General features: G+C 41.6%; 1 protein-coding gene across 4 annotated transcripts in view; it reads right to left on the reverse strand.

Moving 5' to 3' along the window:
* The window catches only part of usp54b (ubiquitin specific peptidase 54b), a 59535-nt gene that overhangs the window by 40311 nt on the left and 5277 nt on the right, over positions 1 to 13947 (reverse strand). For 3 of the 4 annotated variants that reach the window (XR_008826268.1, XM_056366066.1, XM_056366065.1), the window contains exon 2: positions 6906 to 7507. Coding sequence is in view for 3 of the 4 variants with exons in the window: in XM_056366066.1 (XP_056222041.1) it covers positions 6906 to 7061 (156 nt within the window). In the remaining variant the exon portion in view is untranslated. Of the gene's footprint in view, positions 1 to 5475; positions 5691 to 6905; positions 7508 to 13947 lie in introns of those variants that run through there. The other variant, XM_056366067.1, reaches the window with a different exon arrangement.

Consider the following 13947-nt stretch of genomic DNA (forward strand, 5'->3'; position numbering starts at 1 on the left):
CTCTTGGGGGAAAATAAACTATAGTATAAGAAACTTACAAACATAAAAAAGTGATAGAAACATACACAGAATAGAAATTCACCTCATCAGCTCATGTTTTTAGGAAGTCGCCATCTTCCAGCTGTTTGTTGTCATGGTAATTTCAGTGATAGACAAATGTAACCAGTGATACTGGAGTATGGATTGGTTGTGGTGATCTTGGATGAGGTGGTCCTGTCTCCTTGTTTGTCTTTTTTGATTATAAAGCAGGTCTAGGTTGTATATTTATACTGTGAAAGTATCAAAGTGCTCAGTCCACACAGAAATGCACACAGCCTGTATTCAGAAACTGAGCCTTAAAATAAGCCGTCAGAACTTCTATAACTTTGTGATGTCACAACAAAGCAGTCGCCGCTCTCAGCCATGCCCCAAGCCCCGCCCACCCGGACCCACCATCCCACCTTGCAGGATTTGGTTTCTCCAAGGGTTCAGTGCCAATCCGAAGAGAGACTCAGAGCTAGGGCTGAATGATTAACCACATTTGAGATAATATTGCGATATGATAAAACAAGATGTTCTAACTGCAAAGGCTGCGATTACACTCTGGTCATGTGGCATGCAACTGAGAGTAGAGCAGTCGGCTAAAAGAGGACAACAACTTGGCACGCTACACTTTGACCTGTTGTATAAAGGCCTCAGGCGCGACAGAAGTGTCTAGGACGAGCAGTACGTCGGTTATGTGGAACTATTTTGGCTTTAAAAAAAGAAGATGCTGCACAGCATCAGGTATTGTGCAGAACATGCCTTGCTACCGTTGCTACCTCACAGGGCAACACTGCTAACCTGTATCAGCACTTAAAAAAAACTCCATAAAGCCATGCAAGATAGTTGCATGGCTAAAATGCCGACCACCAGTGTGTCACGTAAGCCAAATACCACCCAACAAGGATCACTCACCAAGATGTTTGGAAGCATAACTCCATATGAACGTAATTCAAAACAGCATGAGGAAATTACTCAGGCAATAACAGGGTTCATAGGGAAAGATACGATGCCTCTCAGCACGGTGACCAAGCCTGGGTTTACGGCTTTGATAAATACACTGGATAAGCGGTACAGCGTGCCCTCCCGCACATATTTTAACCAGGTTGCCATGCTGGAGCAATATGAAAAATGCAAGCTGAGAGTCTTTTGAGAGTTTTTCGCTACTAAAACTGACATCTGGTCAAGCCGTATAGCGGAGCCCTATCAGAGTCTTACAGTGCATTTCACTAATGAAGACTTCAACCTCAGAGCAAAACTGCCTACTTCCCAGACGATCATACAGGGGAAAACATTGCAGCCGGCCTACGAGAGGGGCTTGCCAGCTGGGATCTCCATGAAGAGAACCACGTCTGCATAACAACAATTTTACATGTTTACAAGGCTGTAAATTAAACAAATCAGTCGATATACTACTGTGATATAAAAATATGTCATATCAATTCATGCATTATTTAATTTCATCATGACATGTAAGCCTGGCCTACAGGAAAAAACAGTTTATGTTTAATCTATCCAATATTGTGTTAGTCATATTATAGAATGATTTATTGATTATATTTGTTGAATAATACAGAAGATAATAATACAAAAAATAATTGCATATTAAATCGCAATATTGTTAAAATATCCCAAATCATTCAGCCCTACTCAGAGCCTCTATTCTGATTGGCTCATCGACCTGTTGTTACTAGAGCTCCAGAGAGAAGCCTGAGAGAGGAGATGTAAAACTACACTGAGATGGTTTTTGGTCCTTGAAACCACGAATCTATCTTCTTATGAACATCAAAACTTGAAATAAAATACTGTACAAGTGTAAAATATGGGACCTTTAAGATTTTCATGAAATCAACCACATTTTTGGTACAACTTATGGTCTGCTTTCATTTTGCAGTAGCCATTCAATGTATTCAAATTTAGTTATTGTCTTTCTATGTAGTAGTTTTGTTTGCTAGTGGCAGAGTCCACCATTCCTGTGCTGGATTCAGATTGGCAGCATACACACAAGAGATTCACAGGAGAGTGATGCATGAATGAAATCCAGTATCTCATTGTTAATTACCCTCACTGTTTATTCTCTTTAAAACGTGTAAGAGCTGTATGAAGTTACTGCTAATGCTAACAGAAGATAGATTAAAAACATTCAACTGGTGAAACACAGGGTGGCTTTGTGAAGTAGCCACAGGAAACACAATGTGTTTGTCACCCTAGAAAGTGCTAACCATGATCTGTAGAGTAAAAAGTAAATAACAAGAGTTATTACACCTTTCATGCTGTTCCCACGGTAACTGCAGTCTTTATCAAATCAACCACACCTGAAATATTAAGGATTACCACTTCAGTTTAAAGTGTATAACCATGACACCAGATCGCAGGATAGATCAGCTTTAAAAGTTTCCTTATACCAACTCAGAACATGGGGCAGGCAGATTTCTGGTGCTACACAGCTCACTACTGGAATGAACCACAAAGGAAACTCAAATTGGGGACACTCATTGCTCTGAGGGACTTTAAAGTCCTGATTAAACGTACTGATTAACAGCAACTGTGGCCGCAAGTGACGATAATGGAGTAATAATAAATGGTAAGACGAAGTGTAAGAGTAGTACAAGTAGAGTAGAGTCATAAAGTGGGTTCTGGTCCCAACGCTCTGCTGGTCTTTACTGTGAAGTAACGACATCTTCCTGATAGAGAACTAGATCAAGATTTATGAGATTTTATTTATGACTTATACTAAACTATAAGCATAAATAAAGAGGTTATAACACATAAATAAAGCCACTTATAAACCCCTTAGCTTTGTTATAAAGTGGTACCTACTATTTCTAAATAAAACCCACAAAATTGTAAATACAGATTAACCTAAAAAGAAGTTTAATCCCTTCATTACAAAAGCATGAAGAGAATTAGAAGCACAGCTGCTGTCGTTAATGATAGGAAATATTACTGGGGATCACTGAGGTCGTGTGCTTCACCTGATCAGCGTCATAAACTCCAATCACATTCAAACAAGACACCATTCATATTCAGTGTAGACAATAAGGGGCTCTCTATCTAACCAGCCTGTTCTAGTCTTTCCCTGTGCATCTATGTCTGTCACATCATGCTGGGGTTTTTTTCTGCAACAGACTTTTTTCCACAGCAGACATTTTTACTTATCATCGCACAAAAAGCCCATTTGTTATTAACAACAATAACTTCCTTCTATTCAAGTGTCCCAGTAAACCATGACAGTGTGACAGTGAGCCCGCATGCACAACACCAGGACCCTGAAACTGAGGCAGCTAAATGGAATTCAGCCATCATTGATTTTATTATTCACACCTGTGCTTCACCTACTGTGACATGTCAAAATATCCTGAGTAAAAGAGGGCCTTTACATTTGCTGGCATTCCTGCTATTCCCTCCCTCCCTCCCTGCCCTGCAATGTTGCCTCCTGACCTCCACACTGACCTTCACACCTGCTCCCAATCCTTACATTGACCCCTGAGTATACAGAACATGCCCCTTTGCTTTGTAACTCCCTGCTTTATTGTTGAGTTTTACTTTTGAATGTTACAGCCGTGTGTTATTTTTTGGTTGATATTATGCTTCTTGCTAAATTCTGCATTGGATAAAATTGGTCAGCCACCCTTATACAGCAAAACAAAAGTATAAACCAATCTATGCAGTAAATGGTCCTGTATCCTCTGCCTCTGACAGAGCTGGTAATGCAAACCATCACATCAGCAAAACTACTCAAACAAGGTATCCAGCTAGAAAATGTCAGTCAATGTTTTCTTGGCGTTGCTTCATCTGCAGTGCCACCCTACAGCTGGACACATGCAAATACTTTATAGTGAACATTATTTGGTCTTATTGCTCAGGATTCTGCCCCAAGCAATTATAGGAACCAGTTCTGTACTGAGCAAAGTATCAACATTACCACTAGACTGTTCTCTGTTTGATTTGTAGTTTCTGAAAATGTCAATGGGTTCCTTAGTTAAATAGTTAAAACTTACTTTTATTTCTAAAAAAAAAAAAAGATTGTACAAGTGGCTTAAGAGCATATTGTGGATGTGTGTCAAAGTCAAACCAGCACAGGTTTAGTCACAGGATTTGTCATGTGTAATGTCAATTCTTCTTAGTTGATACAAACACACAGCTGATTGGTGAAACTGTAGTCGTCATTTCATCACTTTTGTTTTCATTTGAAACTTAAAATTTTTACAATTAATGTGAGTAAAGTGCCAAAATATGAGTAAAAATTAAAGTTTTCTTTACGATTTTCATGCTCATTTTCCATTTTCAAGTTTTCTCTTATTACAACAGCATCACAAAGACACACACACAGACGCACACACATGCATACCGCTGCCTTATGAGTGAACGTATGTTTTCCTGCTTCAAAGCCATTGTGCTCTGCAACTCCTTAAGCTGTTTTATTTTTCACCTGCGTTCACACCGAGAAAAGTTGCTGAGCATGTACAGTATGAACACACACTTCACCTCACAGCACCTTCCTTCGCTCTCATTAAATCACACACATCATCCACAACAACCGCTGCTGCTGCTGCTGCTGCTGCTGCTGCTGCCGCCACCCAGCAGCTTCACTGCAGCAGCGGGGGGTTCAGTGCCTTGCTCTAGGGGCCCTCAGGGGCAAGGAAGCAGTGCACTAGCAGTAGAGAATTAAACATTACAGTGAGCAAAGAGAGCTTGGGTCAGTTCAGTCAATCAGTTTTACATCAGTTTTGATGATCAATAAATGATCAGAAAGTCTGTTTTTAAGGAAAAATTCAAAACATCGACTGGTTTCCACCTCTTCAATGTCAGGATTTGATGCTTTTTTTTATATTTTTGTATCATTGTAAATTAAAAATGTTTTGGTTTCAGATTGTTGGTCAGACAAAACAAGCAATGTCAAGATGTCACCTTACGCTCGGGTAAAATAGGACGGCCATTTTTCTTCTAGTTAGCATTTGTACGTTTTTACATTTCACAAACCAAATGAACAAATGAACCGATAAAAAAAAAATCATCTTAAGTTGCAGCCTTACTGCTGATAGGGTGATTCTGTCCTAAACCTGAACTTTGACCCCTAATGCTTAATCTCAATCTAATAACATAAAAAAGCACACACACACACACACACACACACACACACACACACACACACACAGTGAAACAGCCAACGAGCACTTTAACGTGCTCTCGGTTTATCCTCCCTTGTCTGTGTCCTGTCTCACTCTCTTCTGTGTGTGTGCGCATGTGTGTGTACATGTGTGTGTGTCCTTGAGGTGGCCCACTTCTCTCCCCGTTGAAGCTGCTTTGCCTTTGTTAGAACATATTCTTCATCTCACAAATAAACTTCATGTCCTTCACTTTGTCTTTTCATCCATCTCTCCCTCTTTCCCTCCCTGGTTTTCCCCTCTATCTCTCATCCTTTCACCACACTCGTTTTTTTCCCCCTCTTACCTTATTTGATTCTTTAATTCCACTCTTTCGCCCAGTAGTATCCCCTGTAGTCTTCTCATCAATTTTGTCATACTGTATACTCCTCATCCCTCTTTCTTCTCTTCTCCTCCTTCAGCAACTTTTCATCTTCTCATCTATCCCACTGCTCTCTTCAACTCTCCCTAAGCTTCTGCCCCATCACCTCCCTCCCTCTTCAGCTTACTCTCTCTCTTCTTCCCTTTCTCTCCCTCTCTCTCCCTCTCTCTCTGTCAAGCCAGTAGTGAAGAAGCATTTATGTGTGTGTGTGTGTGTGTGTGTGTGTGTGGTGTGTGTGTGTGTGTGTGTGTGTTGTGTGTGTGTGTGTGTGTGTAGGTATGATTGTGCCAGCTGGAAGTCTTGGGAGGAGGGAAGAGCGTGTGTGTGTGTGTGTGTGTGTAGAGAGAAAAGAGAGAGAGGGGGGAGATGCAGCAGTAGCAGCGCAGTGTAAGCATCTCCACACACAGACTGGATGTCCACACTGAAGCCAGACTGAGCATCGGTGCCAAAACCCACCGAAACACGCAAACTGCCCGTTAATATGGCGCTAATCTCATCCCTGTCGCATTTAAATACTGCAGTGTGATGGGAGGGCGGGGTGTGTGAACTGTGTGTGTAGCTAAGTAGTAGCTACTTTTTTTTGCCAATAATGCATAAACGCATGACATTTCGCAGGAAACACTATTGCTGTGACAATAAAACACAACAGTAATCCCAGCAGAGCACTGGACTCACGCATTAGCATTTAGCAGTTAGAAAAGTGACGCATTTTTTCATTGTATTGGCTTCGTAATCCAGCACATTGGATTTGACAGGAAACAGTGACTGAGATTAAAATGCTGATATTCATCTTTCATATATTGGTGTTTACAACCACATCAGATCATCAGTTTTGGAATTGTTTCCATTCTTTACCACATTTGTCCTGTTTTTTCCAGGGAATAAATGTAACTGGACAAGTTCCAATGACGTAAAATCTAATAAAGTCATCATATTTAATACAATTGAAGTCTGTGGGTTGTCTGAAGTCCCACAAACTTCAACCAGCCATCTTCCTGTGATCCTCTGCTGGCCTGCACTGCAGCAACCCTCACTTCTTGTGTCTTTTGGGGAGTTTTTAGCTGAGGTCTGGTCTTCAGCAAGTGTGGAAAAGTTCGCAGTCACTTAAGTGTCCCAAAGCCTCCAAATACTGTAGGTTTTTTATTAGCAAAAAATTGCCAATAAAAAGGTCAAAACTATTTGGAGTCTTCAGTGAAAATTGCTTTGGTCAAACATCCCAGACTTAAAATATCTGACACTAGCCTGTGGATTGAGGTCAGGTGACTGGTTCTAAATATCTCCATGATAAACATGTTACTCTCCTAATACTTTGTGAGTGCCCTGAATTTGTGTGTGTATGTGTTTATCCGACTGACCTGCAGAGCGCTGTTGAGGAAGCAGCTGTTCTGTCCCGGCTCGTTGCTCAGGCCTTTGCTGGGTGCAATAGAGGTCATGGTTCTCGGGGTCACCAGCCCCTGCACCCCGCCTGCTGCTCCGCCACCCGACGCAAAGTAGTTCCTCTTCCACGACATCACTACCTGGACGCCCCCGTTTCCACGGCGAGGCGCAAAAGGGGCGGGGCAGCGGACCAAGCAACGGCCTCTATGTCACTCCCATGAGAGAGAAAGAGTGAGAATGAGAGAAAAGCAGAGGAGGAGGAAATGGAGGGAGGAAGACGAGGGAGGTGGCGGCGGTAGATCGAGGAGAGGCGGTGAGTCTTGAAAGTGGAGCTGGCACCCATACAACCCTCCCCCTATCCAGCCGTGTTTTTTCTTTAAAATCTGTCCACTTGCTGGAGCCAGCAGTTGGCTTTTTGTTTTTCTTTTTTCTAGCTCCTTGGATTTAGTAGTCTGTGTTTGAGGACATGAGAGCGTGTCCAAGGCGTCCTTTGGCAGATTCTGTCAGATAAATGTTGATTAGGCAGCACTGCTGCTCCCATGTGGAGACTCCTTCAATGCCTTCTTCTCTTTTACTTCCCCTGTAAGACATAAAGACCAAGCTGTTAGGACTGCTCACACAAAACAGTGAGAACAGCATGAACAGACTAAACAGTGGGGGAAAAAAACAAATTAAAACACACAAAAAAATTGTTTTCTGCTGTTCACTGTATATACTCCAAAATATACTGTGCATGGAGAGTCCTGTCATTAGTTTGAACATTGTTGGCAATGAAAATAAATACTTCAAATGTTGTTTTGGGGGTTAAAAAAGTACCCACTGCAGCTAAGCTTATTCCACTTGGATTGATGACAACATACTGAAGGTTTCAGGGCAACTAAAGAAGGTCAAAAGTGTATGTAGCCCACCCTCAACTGGTGGAAGGAGAGTTAGCTTGCTATCTATAGTGATAGCTAGCTAACACTACTGACTTAGCCTAAATATTAGTCTGATAATATGTGTGTAGCATGTGTGGGGACAGTGTTATGCTTTAAATAGGCCTTGTATTGCAATTGAGGATTCAGCAACTGACTTTTAAAATGCATGGATCCATAATTTTGTGAAAAGGTCACTTATTGCCAACTTTGCAACTTTACAGTCTTCTTAGCTTTTTGTAGCTTGGTTTTACTGCATATTTTCTACACAGGTGAGTCGTACACAGACAAACCCCACTGTACACAAAGTTAGAAACTAGCTAGTAAAAAGAGTTGAAAATCTAGCAACCAAAGAGCTGGATTTTTTGTTTGCTAATGTTGTTCCCTTTCCTCAGAAGGTAGTTGTTTGCTCACCCCCCAATGACCAAAAATTGATTACTGCAGCTTTAAATGTGTAGGTTTGATTGCTTTCGCACCATGAATCATGATAATCATCACATGAACACAACAATGTTAGTCAGGGTAACGTTGCATCAGTGATATGACACAGGGACCGCTTGGAGAAATCTGTTATGTCACTTTATAATCGGTACTTAGGGACTTTATCTGGAGCTTATGCTGGTGCAGCATCACTGTGCACAGTTTCCGAACTGTGTGTGTGAGATGGGAAAAAATGAGGCAGTCAGTGTGTGTTTGTCACCAGACAGTATGTGTGCGTGGGTGTGTGTACATGAAGTTGCGTAACACCACACGGCAGTAACTAACAAATCCGCAGTGCCCCTCTACCCTCCACCCTCCCTCCCTTCCTTCCCCTATAGCTTCCCAACTTTTGGCAAAGCTCCCTCGCCTGGTTGTCGGGTTGCGTTGCCGCCACAGCACCCCCCTTGGCGAAAGGCCAGAGGGCGCAGGGATGCTGCGGTGAGCAGGCGAGCAGCGTGGGCTGTCGCCATGGCGATGGCCACATGGGACTGGGGTGGCAAGGTGGGGTGATGAGGGGGTGGGATGGAGGTAGAGGGGACGTCGTGACAAGTGAAAAGCAGCAGAGCGAATATGAAAGGAAACATTATGCAACTGTTAGACGACAAAAACGCAATGTCAGTTCATCTACATGTCACACAGTCTATCTATCTATATGAAAAAACAGAAATCCATGTTCGATACATTCATCCATAAACAAACAAGTCCAAATTGCCAGAGGATTTATAAAAGGATTTGGCTGGCATGCCCATGTGTGCCATTTTCCTCCACAGCACAGCATCCTGAGCTTCTGTCTCAGCATACAGTGTGTGTGTGTGTGTGTGTGTGTGTGTGTGTGTGTGTGTGTCTCCCGCTGAGCCTGTGGAGTGTGTGATCACACATCCCCTCTCTCCCTCTGACTGCACCCTACAGCCACACACAACCAAGATTGCTCTGGCAAGCCCTCGCACAAGCGCTGTTTATGTGGCCTGTATGTGTGTGTTCATGTGTATGTGTGTGCATGTGCGTGTGTGTCCCCACATCTTCGGCTAGTTACCATGGAAATAGGCCAAGCAGCAGGCACGCGGGGGAAAAGCCGAACCATGTGATTTAACAGAGAGACACACTGTGCTGCACTGGTTGAGAAAGCACACACAGACACACACACATACACAAACACATGCACAGACACACAGGGCTGGCGAGTGATGATGATGTGTATTGATGGTAGAGAGTTCCTGGAAGCCAGAGTGAGTCAAGGCACAAGTCAATCAAACTCCCTGACCCTGCGCTGGCAGGCATAAGGAGACCAAGGACCTGTGGTCACAGCCCAGACAGCGACCACACACCGAAGACATTTCCACGTGTGATGTTGAGGCGAGGACACTGGTTGTACATCCAGACACAGACACAGTGTGTGTTAGTGCTCACAGTCTGTGTGGTTTCATCTCCTTATCTTGTGGAAATCAGTCCCTGCTTGACTTTGAGCATCAGGATGGAAATCTAGGGTTATGTTTAGAATTAGCAGCAAGTGTAGGTTAGACTTAAAAGCCTGGTACACCCAAATTATTTGTGATGCACAAATTATTGAAAAACTCATCACAAGTGTCTCTTCCCAGAAACTTTGCTCTGGTTAATTCACAGACCTCAGTGTCAACAGTTTTCATTGGAAATACTTTCTACTTGAGAAGTAGTCCTTATAAAAACAGCTGACATCATGCTCTGTGGAATTTTAAATGTAATTTATTCTCAATGCTGTGAACACCACAAACATAATTCCTTTCACATCCAAATAACTCATAGTTAGATACCACAGGCCTAAGTGAGGAAATGTACTTTTCAGTAATTTTAGTAAAGTGACCTTTTAACCTTTTCAACTCCACAGACATTTGGCAGGTTCATCATTACAGCCCAGCATTATTCATACCCACAGAACTGTATTTTATATTTTAGTCACGATCCAAAGGTTTCAAAACTTACCAAACAGGTCAGATTGAATTATTAGGACATGTACTTTATAAAAACAATATTATGTAAAAATGAAACCTTGAATTTTAATACACTGGATGGCCAGTAAAATAGAAAACAGGGCTCTTGTGATGTAGTGCAATACAAGTTCATTTGTTTGTGTGTAGATTCAGTTCTAAGGTGCATTTTAATGCTGCTGTTTCTAATAATTTGTCCACTTAATTTGCATATACAGTATGAAGGAGCCAAATGTCCCAAACACCTGAAAATATGCTTTTCAGTGCAACAACACCACAAACTACAGCTTCAAAATGAAAAGAGTCAACACAACAATTAAAAGGTTATGTTTGATATTCTATACCTATCTTATTGTCAACAAATACCATGAAAAGATGAACTCCATCCAACTAACAACTAATGTCTGTGTATCCAAAAACTATTAACAACACATAAATGAGACTGACGGGCTCCTTTATTACCATGAGCATGGCCACTGTAGTTTATTTATACCATCTTGCTGTCGTAAATATATACCGGCACACCAAATGTGTATTCATCCACTGAAAATAGTCCTTAAGAAATTCACTATTTACTCCTGTTTGAGTTATGATTGCTAAACACAACAGTCCCCAGCTGTTTGAGGAAATTAGTGAGGATTTTTAAAACAAATTAAACCATGATTGAAAAAACCATCAATGATTTTTGTCTTCACTAGAAACCAATGAGACTGCAGCACTAACAGGGTAGGGAAGCATCGATGGTTTTGATCTTTTTGTGCCATCTGTTGACAAAAAGAAAAACATTGAACATCATCATCAACCTTATCCTTTAAGAAACAATAAGTTTCATTACAGGAGTGTAGTATTAGACCGTGTTGAATTTACAACAGGTTCTTTCGATTCTCGTCACTCAAGATTTCTTCAGTCACAAAAAGTGACCCAAAGGTTTGGGTTTGGATGTTGAAATTATATTTTTCAGTTTATATCTAAATGGATGAGTGAGTCAGTGTGACAGCAGATGATTACTTCTCAATCAATAAAAGCCAGCGAGGGCGCAGCTGGGAGCACTGAGGGCAGAAAGCTGTTTTTATGGTTCCACTACACTATCACCACTGCTGCTACTGACACTACATATATTACTACTACTTCAACTCCTAGTGTTGCAAATATTTATAGTGCTCTTATTTCTGCTAATATTCCTTCTTGTTTTCTTTCCATTTATCGGTCGTCTCTCTGCCTATTTATATCTGTCATCTTCTATTTCTCAACTTTTCCTGGGCTCATCAAGCGGCATGCAGAACTTCAGAGGGATTTATCCGATGACAGCATCTGAAGGATGGCCCAACGCCTATTTGAGCCCCGGTGCAGCGTGACACCTCTCTGATCCACAATTTCTGCGATTAATGTAAATATTCGGCAAAAACATCCCTCCACATCCATCTGTTATTCCGCTGCTCCGTCAGATCAACATTCGAGAGGAATGGTGCAACATATGACACACGGATCAAGCATTTCTTACATTTTCCCCATCCAGTCTGAGTTCCCATTGCATGTTTCTCAAGTTGTTTACTCCCCTTCTCTTCCTCTGTCTATCATTTCATTCCATCTCTCGGTGCTTTGGAAAGAACACAACATTTATTTCTCCTTGGGATTGGATTTAGCATGAAGCTGTTTTGCTGTGGTCTGTACTGGAACTGCTGGTTTTCCATCCAAATATGCAATGTATTATGTGTCAAACTGGAAAAGCTGAATGGGAATAACAAAATTTCCAAGAATCTCCTCTGCATCTTGCAAAGGTTTTTACGCCCACTTATTTCTACAAAGAAAAACAATTACTCAATAACTCAGAGTGTGATTATCAAGACACCAACATTTGTCTAAAACAGTGGGTCCCAGGTTTTTGGCTTGTAACCATTTCTGAGAAGTGAAGCAGTTTCTACTCTCAATCCATTGTCATAGGTTGCAATATGTTTTACTTGGAAACTATCCAGTATTTCAAAAAACATAAAGGATGTTTATTATTGAATAATCTAGGAACGTCTTGTGTCCCAAACCCCAGGTTAAGCACGACTGTTCTAACATACACTATGTGGCCTAAAGTATGTGGACACCAAAAAAAACCCACACATTACACTCATATGTCATTGTTCAATAATGGGTGTTAACATGCTGCTATAACAGCCTCCACTCTTCTAATTTCACAGGGATTTTCACACATTCAGCCACAGGCGCATTAGAGGGGTCAGCTTCTGACGTATGGGTGATATGGTTTGGCTCGCAGCCATCCCATAGGTGTCAGATTGGGTTGAGGTCAGGGCTCTGTGCAGGCAAGTCCAGATCTCACTTCTTTGTGAACAGGGGCATTGTCGTGTTGAAACAAACTGTTGCCACAAAGTCTGAAAGACACTATTGTCTAAAAAAATCTTTGTATTCTGAGAAAAACAATCCTTGATCGCGTCACATGATCTTCCTTAGCAGATGGAGATGCCAAATAGTTGTTGATTTTCAATTTTCAATTTTTGAAGACCTCCTTAGGACTTGGACTTTGATGTCGGAAACTGCAGTTGTCACCTCAAGGTCCATTAGTTGCTGATCTTCATCTTGTGCATTTGAGCCAACATGATGAGCGTAGCTAAAAAGCTCAGAAAAATGGAAATTTGAACATCTACACTTTTATTAAAACTTGGCAAAGTCAATCGTGTGATACGTTTAAAAGCTCCAGAGCTGCTACTAAATGGACCTTGTGGTGAGATTGTTTTTTGTATTTCCAAGGTCAACAATGGACTTTCGAGCTCAAGTCATTGAACCTTTTAGCCTTTATTTCCCTTAATTCAAACAAAAGGGTTGAAGCTAAAAGTCCACAAAAGATTGTGGAAAGGGGTGTCCGCATACTTTGGGACATATAGTGTATGTGCAACATCTAAAATATGACCTCACCGAAAGGTCACAGAATAGATCTTCAGACAAAGCATTTTGCACATTCAACCAAGGAGATTTCGATCATTTCAAAATTCAAAAACTGGCCTCAAGGTTGGATGGAAATAAAATGCTGTTAATGACACTGTTTTGGATTTTGAATTTACTGTCACCGTTTCTCTCTCTCTCCTTGCTGTGGGTTAGTGTGGCTCGGTGACAGTGACACCAGTGTCAAGCAAGCTGGACAAAGAGCTGATACTGTCCCTGAGGACAATGGGCTGTCTCTCACCCTGTCTCCCTCCCACTCAAGCAAACATAAAGACGAGAAGTGTACTTATATATCACTTTAAACGAAAGAATCTCAATCTCTCTTTCTTCCTCTTCTGCCTGAGCTTTCCTCTCTCCCTCCCATTCACTTTATTCTTGTTCCCTGTCTCTCACTTTCTTCCACTGACCTCCATTTTCCATTCTCATTCACTCTCTCAACTTTTCCCCCATTCATCTGTCTTTTTCCTTTCCATTTCCAGAAAACTTCACTTCACATGCATGTGCTCACTCAAACACAAACACACACACACACACGCACACACACACACACACACACACACACACACAAACACACACACACACACACACAGTGGTTTTCCTGTAACTGGGTTATGTGTAACTTCAAATAGCCCTAGTTGACAATAGGGAGAACCCAGAGTTCAGCCTCCCTCTGTGCTTCACTTTATCCCCCCTTGAATCTAAAGAGAAAATCTAAAGAG

Source organism: Seriola aureovittata, chromosome 21 (genome assembly GCF_021018895.1).
Source record: "Seriola aureovittata isolate HTS-2021-v1 ecotype China chromosome 21, ASM2101889v1, whole genome shotgun sequence".
Lineage (NCBI taxonomy): Eukaryota > Metazoa > Chordata > Actinopteri > Carangiformes > Carangidae > Seriola > Seriola aureovittata.